General features: G+C 38.5%; 1 protein-coding gene across 1 annotated transcript; it reads right to left on the bottom strand.

Moving 5' to 3' along the window:
• TMEM64 (transmembrane protein 64) lies at window positions 1–23631 on the bottom strand. The gene is made up of 3 exons (XM_046024816.1): window positions 22647–23631; window positions 8759–8914; window positions 1–3841 (listed from the first exon to the last, which is right to left on the bottom strand). Exons 1-3 carry the CDS (start codon window positions 23442–23444, stop codon window positions 3650–3652), a joined length of 1146 nt encoding a protein of 381 aa, XP_045880772.1. The 5' UTR covers window positions 23445–23631; the 3' UTR covers window positions 1–3649.
• Window positions 23632–27474: the final 3843 nt, after the last annotated feature.

Below are 27474 nucleotides of genomic sequence, written 5' to 3'. Positions count from 1 at the left end.
TAAAATATCACCTTTTATTTTCTCAGGCACACAAGTGATCTGGGATATCAATTATCAAGAGATTTTACTGATTCACCGTTTGAATGATCTATTTTAAATCCTCAGCTACCATAGAAAATAGTTTGCAGCAATCACTTAGCAATTCCAAAGTACCAAGTTATAATTTAGTTGTGAAATAAATTAACAGTTAATGTTCAATATGCACAGTTACCAGAACTCCTGAGTTTTAAATATCCTGTGGAATGGGTGATTCCTCTCCCTTCTTTAAAGGCTTTTAAACTTCAAGAGACGACCTTTAAAAAAAAATGATATCCTAAATAGCTGATTACAACAGAAATCAGCAATGTCCAATCTAAACACCAGATACTGTTATTTGGACCATTGTTCTGAAACAAAAGTCCATCACCAAAGTCATCAACCCAGGTCGGTCTCACTGTCCCTGAGGTCCTCCTGAACTTTTCTTTTTCTCTGCAAACACCACTTGGATTTGAATAGTGTGGATTTACCACGCATCTAAGGACTGACCTGTTTCACCCTGCACATACCTATCCTCTTTCTCAAGCGTTCTAAAGCTAAATATGGATATTAAGTAAGCCATAGCACCTTCCCCAAGAACAGTCCAAATCAGCATTGCACACTAACACACACAGAAATGCTGGGACATGCTGGTGGCCAGACCACTGAGCTCAGTTACAGCAAGGGTAAGTAAGAGTAACTACTGAACTTAGCTTCTCAAGGAGGGAAATGTCTTATAGTTATACATTTGACCCTACCAAAGGAAAGTCATCTTAGACAGGTTTGCAGTTGGTTACAAAGTACATAAAACAAGACTATGGCAGGCTTGGAACAAATCTACCCAGTCACTTTTGAACACAAAGTAAAAACACGTGTTCTAATGACAGAGATTTGGTTCTATTATTTTCATAAACCAAAGAGTACAGATTTCAAGTTATTTCACAAATAGATGATCAAATGAAAATGGACATGAAAGCACTTAGTAAATTATTATGTACACATTTTTAAAATGATGTGCTGTTTAAAAATAATTTACATGATAAAATTTGGCAAAGAGTAAATAAATCATTAACAATAAACCAAAAAAAAAAAAAAATACGGAAAACTAAGGGAAAGGACCAAAGAATTAAAAACAGAATATTATCTTTCATCATACTGAGACATTAGGTATGTTGTATGATTTTTTAAATGTTCATAAAGCAACTTTATACTGCTGTTTGAAAAACCAAAACATTTTATTTTAAAAATATATACTCTAGAACTGGAGGCATTATTTGGGCAACATACAAGGATCCTGTTAAATTTGCTGCTGCCATAAATCTGGGATGCAAGCTTAAAGATGGAGTGAATAAGGCATGGCAATGCTTCATACAGTGTATAGAGAACACATCCAAAATCCAGTAACCAAATTCAGCTATCAAACAGCATGAATATCAAACAGCATGACTGTTGTTTACTTGGGAGGCTGGGAAATAATGAAGCAAAGGAAAATTGCAGCTTTAGCTTAGTATTTTAGAAATAGTAAATCCATACTATTTTAAGTAAAAATGGATGATTTTATTATATAAAATTATGATTGGCAGAATACAGAAAAATTATTTCTCTTCTACCTTTACATATTTATTTTAAGTATGAAGCAAAATGCAACAATTGGAAGAACTCATTACAAACTACTAAAAGGTATTCATTTGGTGAAATTATTCAAGTTACAAAATGCTAAGTAAATAAATGCACTTCAATATACATGAAGTGTAACACAAGTCTGAAAGTACTGATCTTAAATGATTTTAACAAAAACTTACCAACAAACACAAGAAACACAAGAAAAATATTGTCAAGTTAGACAGAAAAGAATAAATCAAGCATATTGTTCATTGGGATTATTAAATTAAAATTATTTTAAAAATAAAAACAAGTAATTAGGGTTAAAAAAGAATAAGAATATTCTAGTACTGTATGTTTTTTTCTACCAAGGAAATAAAGAAGGATTTGGAGGCCAATTAAGTACTGTAGACCCAGCTGCCTCTTGGATCATTTGCGCTGAGGTCTTGGTATGGACATGTAAACGAACTTATCTATTACCCAAAGGTGAGAAAACTTAGACATGATGAAGGTAAGGAAATCAATTATAACTCCAATAAGGGAAAAAACTTATGCATTAAAATCAAATGCAATGTGTCTTTAGCATAAGCTAGAATAATCTGCTCCCAAAGAATTCTTTTGCACTTTAGTGAATCAGGGCAAAGGTTTTACCCTCATGAAAGAGCAAATGGGAGTTCTCTGATAAAGTGGAATCTTCATAGCCAAAAAAGAGATACCAACCAGAAAATTTGCATTCATATCTACAATCTGGGTTGTAAAAAAAAACACTAGTCATCAAGTTCACAACTAAACCATTTTAAAATCGTAAGATGATAGATGCATAATACATATGTCATATGAATCATATGCCAAATTATTGTATGATATACTCCTAAGTGCTATTAATAAATATACTCAATTCATGCTACAAGAGAAAGAATTGAGACTTAATTTCACATTTCAGAATTCCTGAGTCTTATCAGAGAAAAACACGTACCAAAAAACAAACAAAATAAACCTACTTTATAGTAGGGCAAATAATACAAACTTGGGCATTAACATTATATTTATAGTTTTAAAGCTGAAGACTATGGGGACAAATATATATGTAACTCAGTGGACTGATAAACATGATTTTAAAGCTTGGTTATTTTTAAAAGGCGATTTGATCAAACAAGGCCACCTGAGTGACATCTTCAATGATGGTAAATCCATCATTTTAAAGGATTAGATCTTTATCTCAAAGCCTAATGATGACTATAAAAGGAAAAAGTTTATTTTACTAAAACTTTTTAGTAAGACTGCAATGGGACAGCCCTTTGATGAAAGATCTAAGGAGAGTAAAGCCAATGTAATGGAATTAGAACATGGGTTCTAATTTGAGCCACTGCCCAATAATTTCCTTTTTACTTTGCATATTCCACAGTGAAAATAAAAAGGTATCTTAAGAGCACTTCAGTCCCACCATGTAGGATTTAAGCTTGTGTGAATAGGTGTAAATGGCCCTGCAATGATGCTTGCAAAAATACATTCAACTGAAAGTTAATGTCTATATTCTAACTCATAAGGAAAAGGGAAGCAAAGTGGTCCCACTTAAAAAACAAAACAAAGAAACACTATCTTTTCTGAAAAGGATAAAGAACATCTAAATAATATCATACATTTAAAATTACATACTCTTACTCATCATTATAAGTAGGGAAGATGCTTACAACTTTTCATGGACTTCATAAATAAAGACGCTAAGCAGAAAAATATTTGGGTTATTCTCTGTTCATAAGTACCCAGAAAGAAAACAATTAAAAAACACTAAAGTGCAGACCTATAGGCCACGGAAGGCATAATAAATGATAAAGAGGTGCAGCCCAAATTGCATCTACATGTACACTTACAGATCCAGAAAATGATTCTTCCTTTTAAAAAATTGTGCAATTTAAAAACTAGTCAGTTTTGTTTGTGCCGTATACAATTAGAACTTGTCTCTGCCCACTGGTAAGGTGACCACTAGACCTTGGACAGCACACTGGCTCTTGAAAATCAAACATTTCATCAGTCATACAATATTGATTCCACCTCCAGAAAATGTTAGGGTCCTCTTGTTGTAGAATGAAGAGCCACTGGTATTTGGTTGATTGCCTTTAACCAGAGAGGTTTTCAGTTCCATTTCACAAGCTACAATAGCTGCATTCAATTCCACTTGAGCTCGATGAACTACATAAAACATGAGGCCTATACTTATAATAATCTGTGAATAAAAATAAAACATTACAGTTAACAATATTTTACACAGGGGGAAAAAAGGAGAAATAAACCCAGTAAATATTTAGCTTAGAAATGTTTCAAACAGGATGCTTCTCAAATATGGTCAGGTAAGAATTTTAAATAGATTATACACAGTTGCCATTCATTCTTTCCTTGGCTTTGTCTATTGAGAGTAGAGGGCTAAAATCTATAAGTCACCAACACAGGATATCAGGTTAACACAACGCAAGCATACATCCCTTTTAGTCCATACACATGATGTTTGCTTGATACAAGTCAAACTTGTCTCTTTGAACCAAAAAGCTTCCTTCAAGGATTTAAAAAAAAAAAGTCTACAACAGAGGTCTTCCAACTAAATATTAATTTAATTAATGTACAATATCTTTGCATGACTATAAATGTCCACAGGTATTCCTAAGTCCACTTAGAGAAAAGCACTACCATTTGCAAATGAACTATCTGGTGCAGCCAAAATGCAAAATATTAAGAGCCACTTAAAAAATGAAATTCCAATAAACTTCAAAAGAAATTAACAAGAGACCATGAACATGAAATTGTTTGTGCTTAGGGAAAAACAAAACAAAGGAAAACATGGTGATTGAGAAAAAAATGCTAGAAAGCATTTCTAAGGGATGCTAGAAAAAGCACTGACATGAAAGTCAGGTGCTAGTCTTGGTTTAGCCACTCAACTAGTGATGTGATTTCACATCGCTATGTGGGGCTTCTGCCACTCTCCAATAGGAAGCTGTGGCCCCTCTTTATGTGTTAAGATGCTTTAACATTCTATATACAGTTCATCAGAATGTCTACGCAGTACACATCTTCTAACTTCATTTGTAAATCAGTTCTTCAGAGTTTGGAGCAAGTAGTCTCAGTACAACAAGGTTAGAACAGATGATCTTTAATGTCCCAGTAAGTTTCAAAGGCTGCTCTATCCATAGTGACCCTAAAATATAACACTGTTTCAATTAAGCCTATACATAATTTTAGCAGTTTTGTGGGGAAAATATTCTAAATCTAAATATAAGCATCGAGGGTAGTGGGGGAAGGGCAGAGGCAGACATGCTGGGGGTGGATTAGAGAGGAGAATTGGAACTTGTGCAAGGGAGGCACTAGTAAATGGGTATTCATTAAGCCATAGAATTCTGAGCAAATTAGGTACTTTAAAGGTGGGCCTTCAAATCTTGTGTTGGTTCTCTAACATGTGAGCTCTCTTTAAAAAACAAACAAACAAACAAACAAGATCTACTCACTGAAAACTCTCAGTCTGATACTTATCAGTGTTGTGATGACACCATGTGAAGTCATGGAAAGTACCTTAGAACTAATTTGGAAAGGGTGTGGATGAGATGCTAAACTCTGCCTCAGACATGTTGAGTTTGAGGTGCCGAACAGAGATCCAAAGCAATGCAGGGAACGGGTCCAAAGCTATGGAAAGAAGGTTGAGCTTAAGACGTGTATCAGGGAGTCCTTACACAAATAAACGTAACAGCAGCCAACTCAGTAATAGGATTTGCTAAGGAGAAAAGTTTTCAGAGTAAGAACAAAAAGCTTACGCTAGAATCGTGAGGAACATTCGATTCTGGGGTGAAAAGAGGAAGAGATACTGATAAATGAACCAGGCAAGCAGAAAAAAAAAATCAAAATAGGTAAGGGAAAAAAATGTTTTAAAAAGGCATGGTTAGCAGAATCTTAGGTTGCTAAGAAATCGAGCTAGATGAGAACTGGAAAATGCATCTGATTTCAACAAAGTTAATGATGACAGCCATAGAAAGTAGGCTTCGATCTGGCAGAAAAACTTCTCAGGTTCCCAGTGAGGGTGAACTAGCTACATCTCTACATGGGACTTGCCCCAGAGGCCCTTCTAGACCCAGGGCCTGGTAACTTGTACAGAGTCTTTCCCCAACACACCACCATGGTGTAAATGTAAAAACAAAACAAAACAAACAACAACAACAACAAAAAAAACAAAAACCTGTTTTAGAAAGTTTCCCTATTAAAACAAAAGAATCAAAGACAAAGGGCATCTCTTCACTATCCACTGGAGAACAAGCTGAGAGCATGAGCTGAACACAGAGTGTTTAGTGGATTTCTTAAATGGAAATTGAGGGGTTTCCCATTTGAAGGCTTCTGATTTTTGTTAAGCAAAAGAGATAATCTGCTGACACTGAAGAGGAACGTGGGGTTAGGAATCAAAATTGTGAGGAGCTGAGATAGGTTTGCAATAGTCATTGAGGCAATGGGGGAGTAGGAAGACAAAGGAAACAGTTGGGCTATGGGGCAATGTTGAGAAACCAGCAGAAGGTTTGCAACGATGAATTAAATATTACCAATCTGGCTGTATGACTTCCCGAAAACAACAGGTGCAAAGCATATCAAAACTTGGACTCATCCAGGGTTTTGGCTGCTGGGTACACAGAAAAATACAGGGCATGGAAAAGAGTAACTGAATTGCGAATCCACAGAATCAAAGTTAGATTTTTGTACAAGAAATAGTTGTGCCTTCCTCTGAACATCTATTTTGTATTGTTTTAATTTTATAGACACTGGGTTCTATTTAGGTGGCTCTAAAGTTCAGAGGCAGATTCGTGGCTTATTTCTAGCAAATATGAGAAGCCTCGTGAACACACTTACTCTACTTTCACTTAAGCTTCATCCTTTTTTCCTATGGACTTCCCCCTTCAGGATGACTTCTTTTTCCTCTTGTTTTATTCTCCTGTATATCTTTTGTAAGCTGAATTAAATCCTTCCTGAAATATACTAAGCTATAAAGTAACATCAGTAAATAAAACTGAGGCATAAATATGTCTTTATTTTTTTTTGTTGTGATGGTTATTGTTGTTTTCATAAATGTCTGGGTTAAGAACTTTTTGCCCTTTTTTCCCGTCTTGTATGCTAAACTTAAACTTGTCAGCCCAAACAAAGGGGTATGAAATCACTGGATTAAAAAGAAGATCCTATGTTTTTAGAAGCACAACTGACAAATACATGAACTATTTTGTTCTATTATAACTCTACCAATTATAGTTTAATGATTTACTAAGATGCTCAGAAATATAAAGTATCAAATAGTGAAAATATTATGAAAACTACTAATAATGACAAATTCTAATGACTCAAACATAATATAAGAGGGGGAAAAATCCTCAAATTATTTTCAATATTTCAAATGGATTTCATTTTCAGGAAACTAGAAAAACATAAAATATACTTAAATTTATACTAAAAAAATCTGAGAATGCAGGGTATGTTAGAATCTTATGGTACTTCAAGGTAATTAAAAACATACAATATCATGTACCTATAATGTATAAAAAGTTTAATATGTGATTAACAAACTACATCAATAAAAATAAACCAACTATAATAAAAACCCTAAACCTAGATTCAGGTTCTTTAAAATATGATCTGTGTGTGTGTGTGTGTATAACTTTGTAGAAAAAAAGTAAAAAAAAAAAAAATTCCCTGAATGTCAAAAATATTACAAAATTTTTCATAAAGCAAGCCATTTAATTGATAGCTTTATTTATAGTTCAATATAAATATTCCTGGGCTCACTCTGCTTACTGAACTTGTACTACATAAGCACAGAAAAAATCAACTCTGGCTTTATCATGATTTTTTAATACAATATAGTACCTTAAAAGTGGAGAATGATACACTATATTTCTAACATGGTATCATATATTTATCTAATAACATAAATTAAAACTAACAAGTTAAGGGATCAATAAGAAATCGGCTATCTCAGTGTTACCTGCTGAGTAAACTATGGTCCCAGTTATTAGCATAGTTCACAGAGCCAACTCCGTTTGTTCATATCTTGCTTCTACCCCTTGTAGCTATGGCTTTACACAAATCGCCCTCCACTAGCGTGCTGATAAACTAGCTCGTGGAGATCAGAGGTAGGAATTTTGATTTGGAGCACCCGCCATTTTCCATGGTATAAATACTCTTGCCACGATCAATTTCAAGTTACTACTGCTAATGTCACTGAACACGAAGTTGGGAAGAGATATAAACATAATAGGCTGGAGATAATAAAAATACATACCTTCTAGCCCTTTGGTAGGGATTAAAGGAGCTTAAATATATGGCATATAAAGATCTCAATAAAAGTTATTATCAGCATCTTACTAAATCATCAAAAATTATGGTGATTTTATATGTTGGTAAATCTCAGGAAGGACATGTAGCACAAGCAAAGAAATGAGTTTTTTTAACTCTTCCTGTTACAACTTAAAGGAACTGAATAAATATGCCTACACAGCTGGATTTTTCTCTCTTAACAACCTTTTTTTTATATGTAATCATATGTACCCTAAACTATATTACAATTCGCATGGCAATAACAATCCATTACGCAAATCTTATTTAAATTTGTAATGGAATACTTCAGATGGTTTTTATAAAGCAATACTTTCTAAAAATTATTTTGTTCTACATAAAATTGTACTGGAAAAAATTTACATTGCCAGCATAATACTCTTAAAAAATACCAATTGGAGAGTTTAATAACTTGAAGATAAGACAAAAACCCAACTCTATCAAATCTCACTAAAATTATATTCAGAAGCATAGTATTAACAATACTTCACAAAAACCCAAAATAGAGTGATTACATTGAAAATCACTGCAAAAAGAACCTTATTTTTTGTCACTCCCTTTTTAAAGAAAATTTTCGTAAGTACCAATTCAGTTCTATAAACTTCCATATATCCACACAATTAAAATGTAAATGTCAAAATACGAAGTATAATCAAAACAAGGAAAGACAGAAAAAGGAAAAATCCTCCTAAATTATTTTCAATGAAATCTGTTAGTTTTAAATCAGTAATGCCATAGAAAAAGGAAATTAAAAAAAAAAAAAAAAAAAGACAACCTTTGGCCTTAAACTCACCTGTAAACAAAAAACAAAATATCCACTAACACTCTGTTCTGCAATGACATCTTCCATTGTCCGCAGGGTGGTACCCAAGTAAGAATTCAGAAGCTGGGTAGGAAGCAGTCCAACCGAAGATGCCATCAGATAGTTGGGTAAGGAGAGATCAGTAATCTAGAAGAGCAGATTAAAGGAACTGATTCATTATCAAGTAAAATTCCAATTTTACATACAACTGTGTGTACAAGTCTTGTTAGTAGTTTTTCCTAGGGAGCTGAAACATTTACAAAGCATTCCAATTTTCTTAAATGATTATAAAGGGAATACATGCACAATGTAGATTTAGAATGAAATTCGAGTGTAAAGAAAAAATTTAGTATTCTATGATTCTACCACTGAAAGATAACATTTGTAACTATCTTTTTTCTTCAATGTAAATAAAATGTGTGCACACAGATCATTTTGTAAAAACAGTTTTTAAGTCTTCCTCATGTTATTTAATAATCTTCATAAGCATACTTCAGTGGCAGTGTGGTTACCAGGCTTTGAAGCCAGATAACCCCATGATGGCATGTGAGTTCTGAGAATTCAGTGAACTACTGTGCCTCTGAGCATCAGCTTTTTCATCTGTAAAATGAGGGTATTAACCAACCTTACATTGTGGATGTCGAGATCAGAAATATTTGTACAATATGTAGCAAATGAATAGCACAAGGCTGACACTCAGAAAGGATAGACATTATCATTATTATGCAATTATACTACCACTGTGTGGATCTAGCTCAATATAACCATTCTTCCGCTATAGAACACTTAAATTGCTTACTTGTTTGTCTATATGTGATTATTTATTTGTATTTTTGTTATTATAAATTTTTAAAAACTGATGAAAACCTTTGTATATTAACCTGTGTATGGGTGTCTAAAATATTCCAACAAAACTCCTCCTCTGGTATTCATGTCCTTATGTGATCTTTTCCCCTAGAATGTGGTTTGGACCTGGTGCTTACTTAATAGCAAACAGCTTCTAGCAGAAGTGAGGAGATGTTACCTTCAATATCAGGTTACCAAAAGAGTAGAACTCCATCTCTCCCTACAGCAGACAAGCCATGTGGTAAAGTAGCTTGATGGAGAGGGCGTGGGGCAAGGAACTAATGTCTTAGCCTACAGCTAGCCAAGACCTGCAGCCACATGAGTAAGCCTGGAGGCAGATAATCCCCCATCCACATCTTATCTATACTCCTGGCCACCACTAGATTGCAGGGTTTTGAGGGAACCTGAGTCAGAAGCACCTGGCTATGCTGCACAGAATTCCCAACCCACAGAAACTGGGAGCTAATAAATGCTTACTTTTATTTTATTTATTTATTTTTTTAAAAGTCACTCAAGTTTTGGAATGTTACACGGGAAGAAATGACTAATACAATATGTATCTCCATTATTTTAGGATAGATCACTAGGAATAGAATTATTGGATCCAACAGTAAAACCTGTTTTTCCAAAAAGTTCACACTGATTTATGTATCTATCAATAAATAATCCATGAGTGTGTGTTTCGTCATACTCTTACTAACTCTAAGTATTAAATTTCAATCTTTCCTAGTCTGATGGAAAAAAAATGGTATTTCATGATTGTTTATCTTACACATTTTATTTTGATATTAGTTTTAAATATACATTTTCTTATTTGCATTTCTTTATGGCTTTCCTTGTTCTTTTTTGTCCATTTTTATTGGAATGTTAATTTTTTTATTTATTCATAAGCATTCTATATATAGTAAGGGCAACCTTCATCTATTATATTTGGCAAATATTTTCCACTAACGTGTCCCTTGAATTTTATGTTTTGACATACACATTTCAAAATTTTTACTTAACCAAATATTATCTTTTCCTCTGATTTTTTTCCTTTTTTTTTCTTTAGCTTTAGGTCTTTTTGGCTTTTTTTTTTTTTAAAGATTTTATTTGTCACAAAGAGAGAGAGCACAAACAGGCCGAGTGGCAGGCAGAGGCAGAGGAAGAAGGGTTCCCTGCTGAGCAAGGAACCTTGACGCGGGACTCAAACCTAAGACCTGGGATCACAACTGGAGCTGAAGGGAGCCACTTGATCAACTGAGCCACCCAGGTGTCCCAGATCCTTTTTTTTTTTTTTAAACGTGTATTTCTTTTCTGATTCTATTTTCCTTTTTAACATTTACCACTTATTCCTTCTGGAATTAAAGGTGAGGATATAGCCTTACTCCTCCCCTTCTCCAAGAGCCAATTTCCCTAGCAATACTTACTGAATAATCAATAACTTCTCCTATGATTTGCAATGTTTACTTTGTTACAAATGAAGTAATTATATAAAAAAAGTCTATCTGGGGCTCTAATAATCTCCACTTTGTATTGAAACCAAATTGTTGCAAAGACTATCAGTTAATATCTGACAAAGAATTCCCTATCCTCCAAATCCTTTCGTTACTCTTCTTTTTTAAAATTGCCATAACTATTCATACCTATTCGTTTTTAGAGATAAGTTTTAGGATCATTCTGTCATTCAAAAGAAAAAATCAGTACATTTTATATTGGGACTATGGTAAATTTATAAATTAATCTGGATAGAACTGAAATCCCCATAATATTCAATATTCTTATCCAGAATGTATCTATAATCACTCAAAATCTTTATATCTCTTACTAAAGTTTGATGGTTTTATTTATATAATACATTTCTTATTCATGTAATTTGTGGTTTTGTTTTTGCTAGTGCTATTAATTTTGAAAATAATTTTTCTATATATCCCCATCTAGGTTTACTAGTATGCAAGAAAATTATTGGACACTTTATTAAACTTGTTTTGGGGGCTGATGTTAAGATCTGGTATTTTAAAAGAGTAACCTACAGTTATTCTAACTACACTCTAATCTAATCATGTAAGTCGTATTTTCGGGAAAGCTACATTCATCTCCACGCACAGATGATTAACTCGAGATACACCACTGCCGGTTTGGAAAGAACACTACTGCGACTGGTTAACAATTTAACTCAGCAACTGTTGGCTCCAGGCTGCCCATGCAAGATGTTCTGGTTGGTGCCTGCAAGAGACGGAAGGTAAGATACACTCCTACCTCAAAGGGTTTACACACTGACAAAGACACATCAACTACCTCAAAAACAGGCAGTAAGGGATTCTTGAGAAGGACTATGTATAGAGTGTTAAAGAGTAATCAGGGATTCATAGTAGCTGCAGGAGAGGGGCCAAAGGGCAACCATGTGGGAAAAGAGGCATTTGAAATGGACTCTGAAAGCCAAATATGGGTTTGGCAAGCAGAGACAGGTGGGATAAGGAAGCTAAGGTGTTCTAAGAAGGGACTGAACAGGGACAATGGGGCACGGGATGTACCTGTGAGGTTGGCAGTGGGGTTTGGATTGTTTAGAGCACATGCAAGGGAATCCTATACAGGACAAGGCCTTAGGGTGATACTTGTTAGGGGCCTGGGATGAAAAGGGAAACAAGTCTGTACCTAGTAGAAAAGCACTAGAGAGTCTAGTCAAGAAATGAGGTCAATGAGAAGAAGAAAGTCTCCTCTGTCAGTTTGGGGTAGTTATGGAAGAGACCACTCTTTGGAATAAACATGTCAAATGTATAAAATGAGTACATATGACAAAAAAATGAATCATAAAAATTACTACAGTTAATAATAAAACATTACAGGTTTTGGAGGTTGTTAATCTTTAAAGTAAATATTTCATTTCCAAAATGTCAGAATGCAAAGCTTCAGTCAAAAGTCTTTAACTGTAATGAAATTTCTCCAAGTAAAACATAAAATTGACATTCACATGGAAATCAGGAATATTCAAATGGCGATGTTAAGAACTGATCTCATAAATGTGAAATAACTCTACAACTCAACTCTTTAACAAGACCTTTGTCCAAAGGAGAAATCAAATATCGCCAAACCTTTTATGACAGAACCTCATCCTAGGGGGAAAAGCAAGTGTTATTGTCTACATATATGCCCTTTCTGAAAAGCTGTGTATCAAAAGAAAGTAAAAAACTAATTTTGGCTAATTGTTTTAAACACTTACACTGGAGTGTCAAGTAATTTAACCAGTACAGCAACACAATCACATACACACACATTTTTCAGCTAGTACTAACTTTATTAAGATAAACAGTTCTAAATTATTCCAGTATACCACTTCCTATATGCTAAGGTCCTATTCAGAATCTGCACCTGGCTCCATTCTTTGAAAAACATAATAAATTTAGAATACTTCTTCCCACAAAGACCTATCCAAGCTTCTCTTCCCGTAAGTTCTCACCCACCAACTTCTTAAAAATCTGTCTGCTTGTCTTTCTTGCCGGAAAGACATTAAATGTGAGCCTAGAATATGATCATTGGAGTTTCTGCCTACAACATCCTGGGATCTTGGCTCAAGATTGTTTTCCTACTCCAAAGAACTCCTAGAAATCTCAGCCTAGCATGTCATTGTTGTCTTGTTGCTCAGTCTCTGTGATCATAGAACTCGAGAAAGAGTTTCAGGGATGGTGTTAACTTGATTGCCATCCTCCCATGCTTTGAATACTCTAGAAGCACCGTAGAGGCATATACATTCTTAGTCCTAGAGGTACTGTGCTTTCCTTGGAGATGGAATTCATTTCTCTGGGCCGGTATGGGTTAATGTAGGACATGACCTTATACCAAATAGATCCTGAAAACAAAGAGCCCATTCAAAGGGGGGGGGGGGTGGCGGCGGGAGGGGAGGACAAAAAAGAAAAAGAAGAAGAAGAGAAAAAGGAAAGGAAAAATGCTTAACTCAGAAGAGCTAGAGCTCACTGATCTTTGGGGCGGACAGTAAGAGAACCTCCATCTTCAGACGGATCACTCAGATGCTCCCGGAACCTGGTGTCCCGGGCCTGCTGTCCTCTCCCTCATGGCACAAAATTCAGCTCCAGGCAACCCCTCCACTTTCTGAGTTTCCAACTACTTATACAATGGCTTTACTGGATTTAATTTAATCCACTAAGAAACTACGTAATTTTTACACAGAATACCTTGACATAGATCTAATGAAGAATATATAGAGGATCTGTGTTTAGAAGAACTCAGATTTTATCCACAGTTTTGTCAATCTAATATTAGTTTCAACAAATTATACTTTGTTAAATTTTCTTGGCTTATACAAAAACGATGCTGTTTTATTGACAGAGTTGCAATTAAGGTAAATTCCAATTAAAAATATATTTAATAATATTATATAGAAAAAATCATGAATCCCCAAAATAATTTTTAAGAAAGGAATGGCAAAAGGAAATGAAAATGAGTACAGTTCAATCTTTTCATCTAATTACTATTTATTGATAAACTGTGTGTATTCTATTGCATATATACATATACTCAAAATACTATTGATATTTCAGAAACAGTTGCAAATGGCAACTACAGTTGACCCTTGAACACCACAGGTTTGAACTATGCAATTCCACTTACACATGGACTTCCCCCAGTAAAGACAGTACACTTCTGCACATGTATTTCTCTTATGATTTTCTTAATGGCATTTTCTTTTCTCTAGCTTACTTTATTGTAAGAAAACAGTAGATAATGTTATTTGTATACAATAACATACAAAATATTTGTGTATCGACTGCTTATGCTATCAGTAAGGCTTCTGGTCAACACTAGGCTAAAGTTTTGGGGGAGTAGATTTCTGACTGAGCAGGGGTGTGGGGGGGGTCAGTACCCAACCCCTGAATTGTTCTGAAGGTCAACTATAGTTTTTACTTCCAGATATACAAAAACTTCAAAACCAGTATAAAAGACATTAACTGCCCATTCCCCCTTCCTTACCCTTCCCTCCCCAAAATACCTCTCCCCATGTCCCCAATCTCAGTTTCCCTAGTTAGACATTTCAGAAGTCAGTCACACAGCTCATTCTTCTGTCATTCCCACGTCTACTCATCTTCCTATCTTTCAGTGCCACTTTTTAATACCTAAGAAATCTACCTACTGTCTATTCTGTTCCTAGTCAGTCTCTCCTCTCTAGTCTGGATGCTGACAGGAGACCTACCTGCACTCACCACCTACGCTAAATCCTGGAGAAATCTTTTAAAAATCTAGATCTAATCCTGCTTAACTCTTACTTCTGCCATCAGAATACGGTTCAGGTTCACTTCCACAGGCAATGCGCTTCATGACCCCAATTCTGATTTCCTCATGCTTCATGTCACATTACGTTCCAGGCACATCAAAATTCTCTTGTTCTTAGAACACTCCTTGCTCTCTTTTCCTTCTGGGCCTTTGCACAAAGTTCCTTCTAGCAAGGAAACTCATGTCCTTCCTCCCACACCTCTTTCTAGGGCTAAAGTCCTAAACTTTCTTTTACTACTCAGTCATGGACATCTCTAGCAAAGCTTCCCTGAGCTCCCAGGTCTGCATTAAAAACAGCGTTCAGGTTGTCTGAGAGGACACTAGGCCGTCCCCATCCCCTTCACCCTAGAGAGTAACTAAAGATTTCACCACCTGTTTGCCCTTCCACCTCTTCCCCAGACTAGAAATTCTGTGAAGAAAAGGACCTCTCTTGTTCTTTATTGTCTTTAGCATGATGCCTACTATACATTACATGCTAAATATATGTTCACTGTATGTTGACAATATCAACATCAATATTGTTTATAAATGTGGAGACTTATAATAATTGTCAGTTTATAAACAGGTGAGGACGCAAAGTCCACTTGTAATCAGTTGTTCAGATATTGAAAACGCTTTCCCCAACCCCCCAGAAGGAAAAAATGTTAGAAATAAAAATTATCAGCAAAATTTATGCCATACTATACCTAGAATGTTATTTCCACTAGACTGTAAGCACCTTAAAGAATCTGGGATGAACTTTACCTTGTTCGTGGTTATAACTCTAGCATCTAGAACAGCAGTGGGCACAGATTCGGTAACTATCAGTTACTTATTAAGTGAATATTGAATGAACACTAAAAGCATTTCCAGTAACCTCTAAGGTCAACCTAATGTCAAGGTTGAGACCCTCTGGTTAAGCAGCAACTGTGAAAGTACTAGCAAAAGTCTTGCTACTGGGAAGAACAAAGCAGAGGCTCGGAGAGAAGAGAGCCGCTCCAACAGCCAAAGAGGCCTGCAATGTATAGGCTTCCACAGACAAAGATGGTTAGGTCAGTAAGTCTACCTACAAAGTAGAGGCCATCTTCTTATATACAGACCTTTTCATTAGTTCAATGTACCTAAATTAGGAACTGCTTTTGATGGTTAATATTTAGGGGGGTCACTGATCCATCTGAGAATCTGATTAATACACACACACACACTTTACTGAATATACTTTCTGGAACATAAATTAAAAAGATCTTATTTGTAGCGTTAAAAAACTATAGGCTTATTACTTTTACTCATCCCCCCAAAATTTATCAAATGCCTTCTATACATTTGATAAATTCTTCTAAGACCTAGCTGTCAGCAGGGAAAAAGACAAAAAAACAGAAAAACCATAGTTGACTGTGTCCATTTTAGGTCATTCTATACCATTTGTAATGACCAAAATGCCCACTATATCCAGTAAAACGTGACAAGAATCATTTATAACATTTACTCACAATGTTATATAAGGAAAACTCAAGAATTCATTAATGTAAAGACTACAAAAATAAACATTAAAATGTTAATGATGGTTTTCTTCTTTGTGCTTAATTATATTTTTCAATTTTTACAATGAGCACTGCTAAACAAATACTGTTGAAATAAGTTTTAATAAAACGCATTTGCTCTTAAAGAATTTTTTAAAATCTGGATACGGGACAATAAGACATACTGTATGTGTTAAGATACAGTAGGCTAGAAATACTGATTTGTGAATCGTAAGCCCATAGGTGAGGCATCAAAAACACAGAAACTAATGAGATAACTGAAGGGGCATAAAGAATGGTAAAGTTTTGAAGAAGTCATGGCCAGTTGGACTCAGTGGCACTGTGAGGCCTAAGGGTGTGGGCTGAAGTGGCATCACATTTGTTAACTTGGCCATCACATCTGCTCCTTCAGAGATAAGACTCCTAGGTCCTTCAAAACACACACTGGGGCGCCTGGGTGGCTCAGTGGGTTAAGCTGCTGCCTTCGGCTCAGGTCATGATCTCAGGGTCCTGGGATCGAGTCCCGCATTGGGCTCTCTGCTCGGCAGGGAGCCTGCTTCCCTCTCTCTCTCTCTCTCTCTCTGCCTGCTTCTCTATCTACTTGTGATCTCTATCAAATAAATAAATAAAATCTTTAAAAAAAAATGAAAACACACACACACACACACACACACACACACACACACACACACACTGATCTCCGTCTTGCTATTCTCTCCAAACTGTACCACTGGCAGTGAATCAGTGCACTTAATAGTGAGAAGGAAGGATTGTCAGATATGCTGGTACAGGGATAAGCGCCATGACCCATCACCTATGTCTGACTCAATGGCTAGAGCTATAATACAGAATAAGAGTTTAGGATGAGAAAACACTTTTATAAAACATACTATCACCAAACTGTTAAAATAAAGGGGGATGTTAAATTGTTGCTCAGAACATTTGCCTTCTGAAAAGCAAACTATGAGACCTTGTCTCCCCCCTTACAAATAAGATGACCGGGGGCCAGACCATTAAATGACTTCATCAAAGTCACACAGGAGCGGAGACAGAACTACAGGTCCCCAATGAGTCCATGAGGCTAAGGCTTTCCTATACTTGTGGTCTTATGATCACCAGCCTGTCAAACACTTTAATTGTAAAATCAATTTCAGTTTGACTGTGAACTAAACTACTAAAACTTTTCTTTCTCTTGATTACTCAGTGCAAACCAGAGGAAAATTCATTCCTTACATAAGCTCCAAGTTCATCTTTAATCACATTTTGCTGTCATTTAGTTAGTATATCAGTTTCACAACTCCCTGCCCCTCCCCAAACCAACAGAAAATCTTTCAGTTGCTGTTTTTACCCTATTGTGGGCTTATAAAAATAACCAAAGTAATTAACAGTTTGCTAACACACAATTCTTTAAAATGGTTCCACTGAAAAGAGAGCCAGGGTGATAGGGACAGGCCTTGCACTTTCAAATTTACTCATTTCTATTTTGTGTGCATCCTACTCACAGTGCCCATGTATTTATTGCTTTTGTTTTCAAAAAGATAATTTTGTTAAATACAAAGCTAAGTAAGCTATACAGGAGAGCTTAGCAGCTTCAGGCTTAATGGCTGTTTTATTAGAGTCACTGCTAATGCAAACTTTTTCTATAGTACCAGGCAAGACAGCCTAGGTTTTGCAGCCCATGGGGTTTCCGAAAAAGGAAAGGAAAAAGGGAAGCCTGAATTTTCAAAGCTACAGAGAAGATTTGCTGTTTGAATCAGAAATATCATGTCTACTTCCTAGAATGCTGAGGATTAAAGTGAACACATCAAAGAGCATTTAGTAATTGAGGAATGGCAAGAGACAGGGTATAGAGATATCTATGCTGTAAGGGTTTGGAATTTATCCTGAGGGGAAAAGAAAACCCATTTGAGAGCTTCCTGCTGGGGAATAACAAGATCAGATTTGCATTTCAGAAAGAACTTTCTGGAGAGAGAAAAAATTGGAACTCCTTGGCTCAGAGGCAAGGAGACCAGGTGGGAGGCCGGCTGAGACGCCTAAGCCAGAGTGATGGCAGGGGTCAAACAGACGTGTTCAGGAGTCAGGATCCATAGGACGTGGCCGATGACTCCTTGTGAGGGATGAGAGAGAAAGGAGGTAATCAAGTGACAGTGTCATGAAGACTGTTACCAAACAGCCCAGTTCTAGCTCTTTCCTGGCACCTGCGTGACTCCTTTGAAGTTACTGCTGTCTAGGTAACTTGTTCAGGCCAGTAAAAAGTGAGATGATTTCCAAATGAAAGCTTTAAAATTCACCATGTCCCAGTAACCAAGTGAAAGACGGTGGCTCTGTCAGCCTGGATCCCAGCATAGAAGGGATCTAAAGCAAAGGTTCCCTGTCCCTTCCTCAAGCCAAGCTGAACCTGAATCTGTGTCAACAGGTAAGCAAACCTCTACTTCCTAGCTCATTGAGATTTAGGGGTTTCTACTACAGCATAACTTAACCTGTCCTGACCGGAGCTGTAAGAAATGCTCATCCTAGACAGATAAAGATAAGAACAATACTGAGAAATATGCCCAAACTGTAAGTCTATAAATCTATCTTCATAGGCAGATGTCTTCACAGGCAGCTACAGGTACAAAATTACAGTAAAAACAGAGAGCTTTAACTATTTCCCAGCCAAAAACATATGTGCATTTTTTTAAAAAGGAAAAAATTTAAATATGTACTTGGGAAATTATATTTCTTATGATCTAATAATTGATACTATGAGATGTATGTACTTTTTTCTTATTTCAACAGTTTCAAAACCGGGTGGTGTCCATTTGCCTATCCCTTTTTAGCACACATGGAAAAAGCAAAGAAATATGGTTAATAAAAGGCACAAAGCAAAGGAGAGCCCCTTTCCTTCTTCTATATATTAACCTTTACAATCATCTCCTGTGTCTAAAATGTAAATACCACTACATGCACCACTAATAATAATAATGATTGCTAACAATGACAGAATTGACTATGTGCCAGGCAATACTTAAAGTCTTCACTACACCAGCTTATTTAACTTTCATAACTCAGCATGGACTGATCAAGGACTATTTCTAAAGCCTATGCCTCTCATGACCTCTACACCTCACTTCCTCTTTAAGGTAAACTCAGATAAACTTCTTTAATCATGGGCATTAAGAAAATGAGTTTTCTCAATGGAATAGAGAGAATGGGGTGGCGGGGGAGATCTTTTAAAAGATGGGAAGGAAAGAAGAAAACATAAATATGCCTGGAAAGTGGGCAGCTGTGGGCAGTCAGAGGGGTATGGGGATAGAAAGGGTGGAGGTAGAATGAAGTTCTAGAGAAGAAAAGAGAAAGTCAGACTAAAACAAAAATCAGCCTAAACTAAGCTTTCTTTTCACCCACATACCCTGGATGAATTTAGTAAACTGTTTTGGTTTAAAGAGCTAATAAGCAGATTGTTAAGAAGAAAAAAACAAAATGTAACAGACTCTGTTCACTGGCTCTACAAGCCACCCTACTTACAGCTATAAACACAAATATTAGGGTGACACATCTTATCAGCCCATCCTGCTGTCAAACTGCAGCTCCCACTTGCTAGGTAAGTGACCTGAACAAGTCCCTGGAAGGCTAGGCCTCTGTTTCTTCCTCAGTAAAATTATGCTAATAATATCTCTTTCATGAGATCCTTTTCCTTTTTTTTTCCTTCTTTGCTCTTGACCCCACAGCACCAACTTGAGTTGCCTCTTGTCAAGTGCAGTTTCAACTATATAATTAATTACCTTATTTCCAAGCAAAGTATAACTTCTAATTCACATGTTTAATATGTTAAAAACTTTTTAAAAACTGTCTCACTTATTTTTATTTTATTCAGTGATTTTAGAGAGAGAGGAGGGGAAGAGGGTGAGGGAGCAAGAATCAAGCAGACTCCCTGCTGAGTACAGAACAGGATATGGAGCTCGGGGCCAGGACCCTGATATCAGGACCTGAGCCAAAACCAAAAACTGAACACTTAACTGAATGAGCCACCCAGGCTCTCCAAAACTGTCTTATTTTTAATTAAACATATATAATGAGTCCTCACTATATATCCAGGACTACAGCAACTATTAAATATACAATGGAGAAATAGAGCCATGGGTTGAGACCCTATCATCAAACCATAGTGCAGAGTTTTACTTTACCATTTATTTAGTACCCAGGTGACCCTGGGTAATAACAATGGTAATGGTGACCAAAAAGAACACACATTTGTTAAGCCAGGCTCTACTGCATGTATTTATCTTATGTAATTGTCTCAATGATCCTATGAAGTAGGTACCATTTTGCTTATTTCACTTCCCATTTTGCAAATAAGGAGCTGACCACAGAAAGGACAAGCAACCTGACCAAGGTCAACAGATTTGACACAGACAGTAGGACTCCAGAGCACTGGTCCTATGCTCCAAACTGTTAAACTGTCTACACTATATGCATAAATACATTCTGCAGAGCTGGTTTAAAGATTAGAAATAATATTTGGAAAGAGCTTAGGGTAGTAAGCACACAGTAGGTGAACAAGAAAAGTCACAAGGATACAAGCTATACTGGAGAACAAAGCAAACTATCCAGGTTCCTTAGCCCCAACCCTCTTCCAAAGTCTTAGAAAACTTGATCTATTTTACCCAAGGTTGGATCAAAGTTCATATTTATACTTAATACTATAAGTTGTTGTAAAATAGAAAAATTTAAGGCAAAAAAACTATCAAACCACCATAAACACCAAAACTTCTCTCTACAGTTATCTATTTCCATGCCTCCATAAGCCTCATTCCAATCGTTGCTGCTGTTGATTAATATCAACATAAGACTTGCAAAAGGCATTTTAAAAAAGAGAAAAATTAAAAAATTCTTAATTTCATCACAAAAATGGTAGGTTGGTAGAATTATTATTATTTTTTTAGATAAACTGTTAGTTTATTCAAATTGTTTATCCTGGTGGTTACAGCTTGTTAAAGTTATATATTGGTTTGAAAGCAATTCATGGTGATAAAAACTATTCAAACTAATGAATAAGGAGATATTTGGGCTTTAAAAGAATACCACACTCCTAAAAATACCAATCTTTACCTTTTAGGAATCAGGGGTTGGAATTATTCTTAATATCAAACAAAACGAGAAAGTTTCTAAAGACTAACAATTTATTTTGAAAACAATACAATGTATCAGAATCACTAACATACCTATTATGGAATGTTTATACACTTATATATGTATATATATAGGTATACATACCTATATACCTATACCTATGGTTTTGAGTGCTATATCTCTTTACTTCCATATCACAGTTTAAGTCAAGCTGAAGGGTTGAGTTCCTGGAAATCGCTATAGGAACTCTTTGTAGTTTACAATCATTGACTCTGGGGAACTCAGTAATCTAGTTCAATGCCTTCACTTTAGAAAAGAGGAAAGCAAGGACACATAGGGTTAATGATGTGGTCCGAAGTCAGAAGTTTTAAAGACCTCACTCCTTTCTTCCAGGCAGGTGGTCTCTTCTCTAGCAGTATTTCTACTCCTCAATCAGTTGCAATGAGCTAGAGAAAACTAAATAAATAAATACAAGGCAAAAAAGAGTGTAGAAAGTGTGTACAAAGAAAAATATATGCTTACTAAGCAAAAGGTTATCTGTCCTATTTTGTTTTATTCCCTACCTAATGATTTCAAATTGCAGTTCCTCCAAAGAAAAATAAACAGGAGGATTTCCCCCTTTTGCACTGTATTAAAGCAAATTACTTTGTGAAGAACAGGCCTATTAAAGTTTTAGGAGACTATAATATGGAGTATGAAGCTAATCCCTCCACTGTTTACCCAAACACTTCCTTCAGCCCCGTGTTGTTAAAAACTTGGGTTAAAACCTTGGATGCATTTTTGCAGGCAAGACAGAGAGCTAGGAATGTGAAGCCTTCACTCCCTGACTGTTACCAAAGCTGCTACAGAAATAAGATGACACATGTTTAAAACGGACATTTTCATCCATCTCCCCTCGAAGTTAAAAGGGCTCTTCATTTTTAGTCACACTCATATGCCGAAAAAGAGTAGTTCTTTCCCTACCAGGTCTGAGGCCCCGACTTAAGATTTGTTTTATTTGTATGAGATTTCTCAGCGTGCGACGCAAAGTGATTCTAACTCCTGTTGTCAATGTCACTTCTCTGCTGGCATTTATCTGATGGAGCGCCCTCCCAGCCGTCACAAGACCGCTGGAAACAGTCTTGGAAAGGGATGGGGGACAGCGGGACACCACTCACCGAGAACACTGCATTCTGAAGCCCAAAAGGTATGGGGGTCAGTCTGGCCAGCGCCACCACTTTCAGGCCGCTTCCTCCCTCCACGACGCGAATAACGGCGCTCAGTTTCTCGCTGCTCTGGATCCTGGCGGCCACCCAGGCAGTGAGCAGCCGCTTGCAGACCACATGGGCGATGAAGGTGCCGATGAGGACGCCCACCACCATCAGTCCCATGCCCAGCACGAAGCCGTACAGGTAGCCGGCGGCCACGTTGAGCACGATGTAGCCCCAACCGCAGGGGAACGAAACCACGATGAAGCCCACGACGAAGAGCAGGACTCCCAGCAGCGAGTCGAGGCTCTCCACCCAAAGCAGGAGGTGCTGTAGGTAGCGGCGGACCAGGGCCAGGGAAGCGAAGCACAGCGCGGCCAGCACACACACCAGCACGAGGCTCCGGCACCAACAGGTGCTGCCGAGGCAGCAGCAGCGCCAGTTTCTCACCTCCGCCACGCCGACCACCACGCCGCCGCCGCCGCCGCTCCCGGGGCAGCCCGCCAAGGCCCCGCCCGGCGCCGGCAGCTCCGAGGCCGCTGGCTGACCGTGGCGCTCCAGATAGGCGCCGAGCAGGGCGCCCGAGGCAGCAGCCGCCGCCGCCGCCGCGCTCGCCCCGCCTCCGCGGGGGAGGCGATCGGCCGTGTCTTCCCCGCCCGCTGCCCGCGGCAGGGCCCAGCCGGCCGGCGGCTCGGTTCGGCCCTGGAGGGCGGCGTGCTGCAGGAGCCGGGGGAGTGCCTGGAGCAGGCTCCCGCCGGGGCTCCACATGCCTCGGCCGGCGCGGGCCTTCAGCCAGCCAGCCCCTCCGCTGCGGCGCCTATCAGGCAGCGGCCCTTCATGGCGCCCGGTACGCCCTGCCTCGACTCCCTGCGTCCGCTCGTGGGGCAGGAGAGGGCCCCGGGTAAGGGCGAGGACTCAGAGGCGGAGCGACCGGTCCGACCGAAGAGTGAGAAAACTCTGGACCCAGCACCGGCCGGCCCGCCCCTTTTCGGCCAGAGGGGGTGGGGGCCTCGGCGCGGGGGCGGGGCCTAGCGTGAGCGGAATTCTGGCCCCGCCCCCCCCGACGCACAGTCGGGCCAACTGCAGGGATGGTGAGGAAGGGGCCGGTGGCGGCCGCGGGGGTGGTCTCGCGCTGGGACTGCTGAGAGTTGTTGCTGGGAGGAGAGAAGGATCCGAGGGGACGTAGGTACTGGAGAGGGAAAGAGGTGGCAGTGAAGTAGAGAGTGCGGTGAGGGGCTGGGACCAGGCGCGCTCCCGACCTTTCCTGGCGGGCGCGCCCTTGCCTGCGTGTCAGGGCGCGCGCTCTCCCGCCCCCCAACCTCGGACCCAGTCCCAGTCCGCCAAGCTGCTTGGATCCTTGCCCATTGGTCGTTTCTGCAGTAACTTCTGATGCAAGCGAACAGCTTGTGGGACGCTCACATCCACAGCTCTTTAGGCGACACTGTAGGAAGAAGAGTTCTTGATTTGCTCTGAGGAGAATTTGCTCATTTTTACCTCCCCAGTCCCCATGCGGGTATCAGATCCTTCTGGAGATGGAGTAATTAGGTAGAAAGGCCCACCCTTGACAGAATGCCCTTTCTGACCCAGAGGTCCTTTACCAAGTGCTAGACACTTGGACTAGGGACTCCTCAAATAGATTCATGGAAAGGCATTTCATAAGGATTCCCACTGTCTAAAGGCTCCTCAAACTCTTTTGCTGATTTCTTATCCACCTTTCGTCTTTTTTTTTTTAAAGATTTTATTTTTTATTTATTTATTTGACAGAGAGAGAGATCACAAGTAGACAGAGAGGCAGGCAGAGAGAGAGAGAGAGGGAAGCAGGCTCCCTGCCGAGCAGAGAGCCTGATGTGGGACTCTATCCCAGGACCCTGAGATCATGACCTGAGCAGAAGGCAGTGGCTTAACCCACTGAGCCACCCAGGCGCCCCCACCTTTCGTCTTTTTAACTTTAATGTTACCCGGGTCCACTTTCCTTCTTTTTTAGAGTTGGCTAGACCATCTCATCCACACCCATAACTTTGATCCCACCATATTTCCCTTGTTCTGATGACCCCCCCCCCCCCAAGCCCGTCCTTCCTTGGTCCAGCCTCTGGACACATGCGGGTGCAGTTCCTGTAAGCGCCTTAAGCTTAGCATGGCTTGCTCGATAGCAACTTGGGTTCCAGTGCAAAACGTTTAGTGTGGGACGTCAAGTCATTAACCTCTGAATCTCAGGGTTTGCGTTTAAATCACAAAATAAAGATAAAAGAACAACTTGACATAAACTTGTGAGGATTAAACAAGATACAACTGACCCTTGAACGACAGTGGTTTGAACTGTGAGTCCACTTACACTCAGATTTTTTCAATATACTACAGTACTGTAAATGTATTTTCTCTTCCTTATGATGTGCTTAATAACCTCTTTTCTCTAGCTTATTTTATTAACAGTATATACTACATAATACATATACAAAGTGTGTTAACCAACAACTCTTCATTGGTAAGGCTTCTAGTCAGCAGTAGGCTATTAGTAGTTCATTTGGGGGACAGTCAAAAATTATATAGGGATTTTTGACTGTATAGGGATCAGATCCCCTCATTTTTCAAGGGTTAGCTGTAATAAAGTAAGATGCTTGTCCGTATGCCTGGAATCAATGTTCAACTATGTGGAGGTATCTATAATTAAAAGTATCTTCCCCATAAGACCTGCTCTTCCTTTTGAGTTTATTTCAATGGATGACCTTCTACCACTTGCCTGCATGATAACTGACCAGGACACTTTGGGTCCTTCCTGATCAGGTCCCTGCTGCTTCATCCATTCCTCTCAATCCACCTTGGTTTGGCTGAGACAGGAAAAGTACCTCAGTGATGTCAGACACATGCTTCTTTCTTCATCTTTTCCAACTGCTGTGGCCCACGTGGAGGAGCATCCTCATTTAGCTAAAGTTTTACTTCCTTTCTAGAAACTTCCGAAACTATCTTCCCATCAGCACCACACTCAATTTGATGTTTCCTTTCTATTTCTCTACTGTTTGCTACATAATTATTATTACATTTGTCCACTGTGTTGAAATTTTTAGTCAACATCACTGTCTCTGTCTTTAGACTGAATTTCTTCAAGGTGGGCTCATTACTTAAGCACTGAGAAGGAGTAAGCACTTTATAAATGTTTGGGGAATGAATAAATTATCACAGTTTATAGGAAAAGATACTAAGGCAGAAACACCAGATGGGGCCAACACAATTGTCTGGGCAAGAATTCATGAAGGGCTGAAGTAGGTAATGGTCATGGGGTTAGTAGGATGAGAATAAATTACAGGGGATCGTCTATAAGCTGGGCAACTAACTGAATGTTGGAAGAGAGGGAGGAGTCAAAGATAACACCTGGGTTTCTTTTTTTTTTTTTTAAGATTTTATTTATTTATTTGACAGACAGAGATCACAAGTAGACAGAGAGGCAGGCAGAGAGAGAGGAAGTGAACTAGGCTCCCTGCTGAGCAGAGAGCCTGATTTGGGGGCTCCATCCCAGGGCCCTGAGATATGATCTGAGCCGAAGACAAAGGCTTAACCTACTGAGCCACCCAAGCGCCCTGGGTTTCTTATTTGGTACAATGGCTCAATTAAGGGACCACTGACCAAGAGAAAGAACACAGAAAGTTTCTGGGAAAGATAAAGGATTCTGTCTTATTACTTGAGATTTGAAATAGCTATGATATAATCCAATTGTGGCATTCTAGTAGATAGTTGAAAATATGGATAAGGAGTGACAATGGGACATCTCTTAGAAATTTGGATATTGGTGTATAGGCAGCAGCTAAGCCATGGTTGTGGGTGAGTGAATGGTGGTGAATATATCAAATATTTTGTTCTTTCTCAGATAACAAGTAGGATTGCATTTCCTGCTTGTAGTTGGGATGAGCCTCCTACACATTCTGTCATGAATTGTGAGCATAGCATTTAATTGCTGATGCAAGACCTTCCAGAACTCTTTTTGCTCTTTGCCATGGCAATCAACAATGTTCCAGAGAATATATGCTCTGTAAGTGTTGGTCTTAGAGGGAGGATGATGCAGGAAAGAGTCCCATTCACCTCATGATGGATATTTAAAGTGAATGAGAAGTCAACACTGGTTGTTTTAGGCAACTGAGATTTGAAGGGTTTATTTGTTACCAGAACAGATCTTTCTCATTTCTGACTGATGGAAATGAGAAGAATCAAATCTTGAGAACATTAATGTGTTCATTAGACAATTTTGCATGTAAGAAAGACCCAGAGACCACCTCCATTAAAAGGGTGAAAGCAGAAGTGTTTATATGGATATATGAGTAGTTATTAGGAACCAAAGCCCCTCTAGAAGCTGTCCTCTTATTTCTTTCCCATTGGATCTCCATTTTTTCTCTATCTCTTTGGTCTGTCCTCACACTACTGACTACTAATTAATTCTCTTCTCATACTTTCATCCACATTTCAGAGGATCACAGTCCAGTTGCAAGACCCCTTATCTCTAAGCCTTATCATTGGCTGCCATCCAGTCTGTAGTCATGCTGCTGGTGTGTCAGGCACCCATCCTGACAAACAGTGCTGCCCTCCACAGAACACCACCCAGTTCTCTTGAACATGGGAGCTCTGGTCAGGGCAATGCAGACTGTAACAAGACATTTCCATTCCTGCCTGCTACAATTTATTTTTCACAGAATCGCTGAAGTAATGTTTTACAAATGGAAATTAGGTATGTCTTAACTTACAAACACTCCAACCTGCCATCCTTAGCCTAAAACCTTTCTGTTGTGTTAGCAAAAACACCCCAGCTCCTTGC

This window comes from Meles meles, chromosome 1 (assembly GCF_922984935.1).
Source record: "Meles meles chromosome 1, mMelMel3.1 paternal haplotype, whole genome shotgun sequence".
In the NCBI taxonomy this organism is placed as follows: domain Eukaryota; kingdom Metazoa; phylum Chordata; class Mammalia; order Carnivora; family Mustelidae; genus Meles; species Meles meles.
The sequence above is the reverse complement of the archived record's forward strand: the minus strand, read 5'-3'. Positions and strand labels throughout refer to the sequence as shown.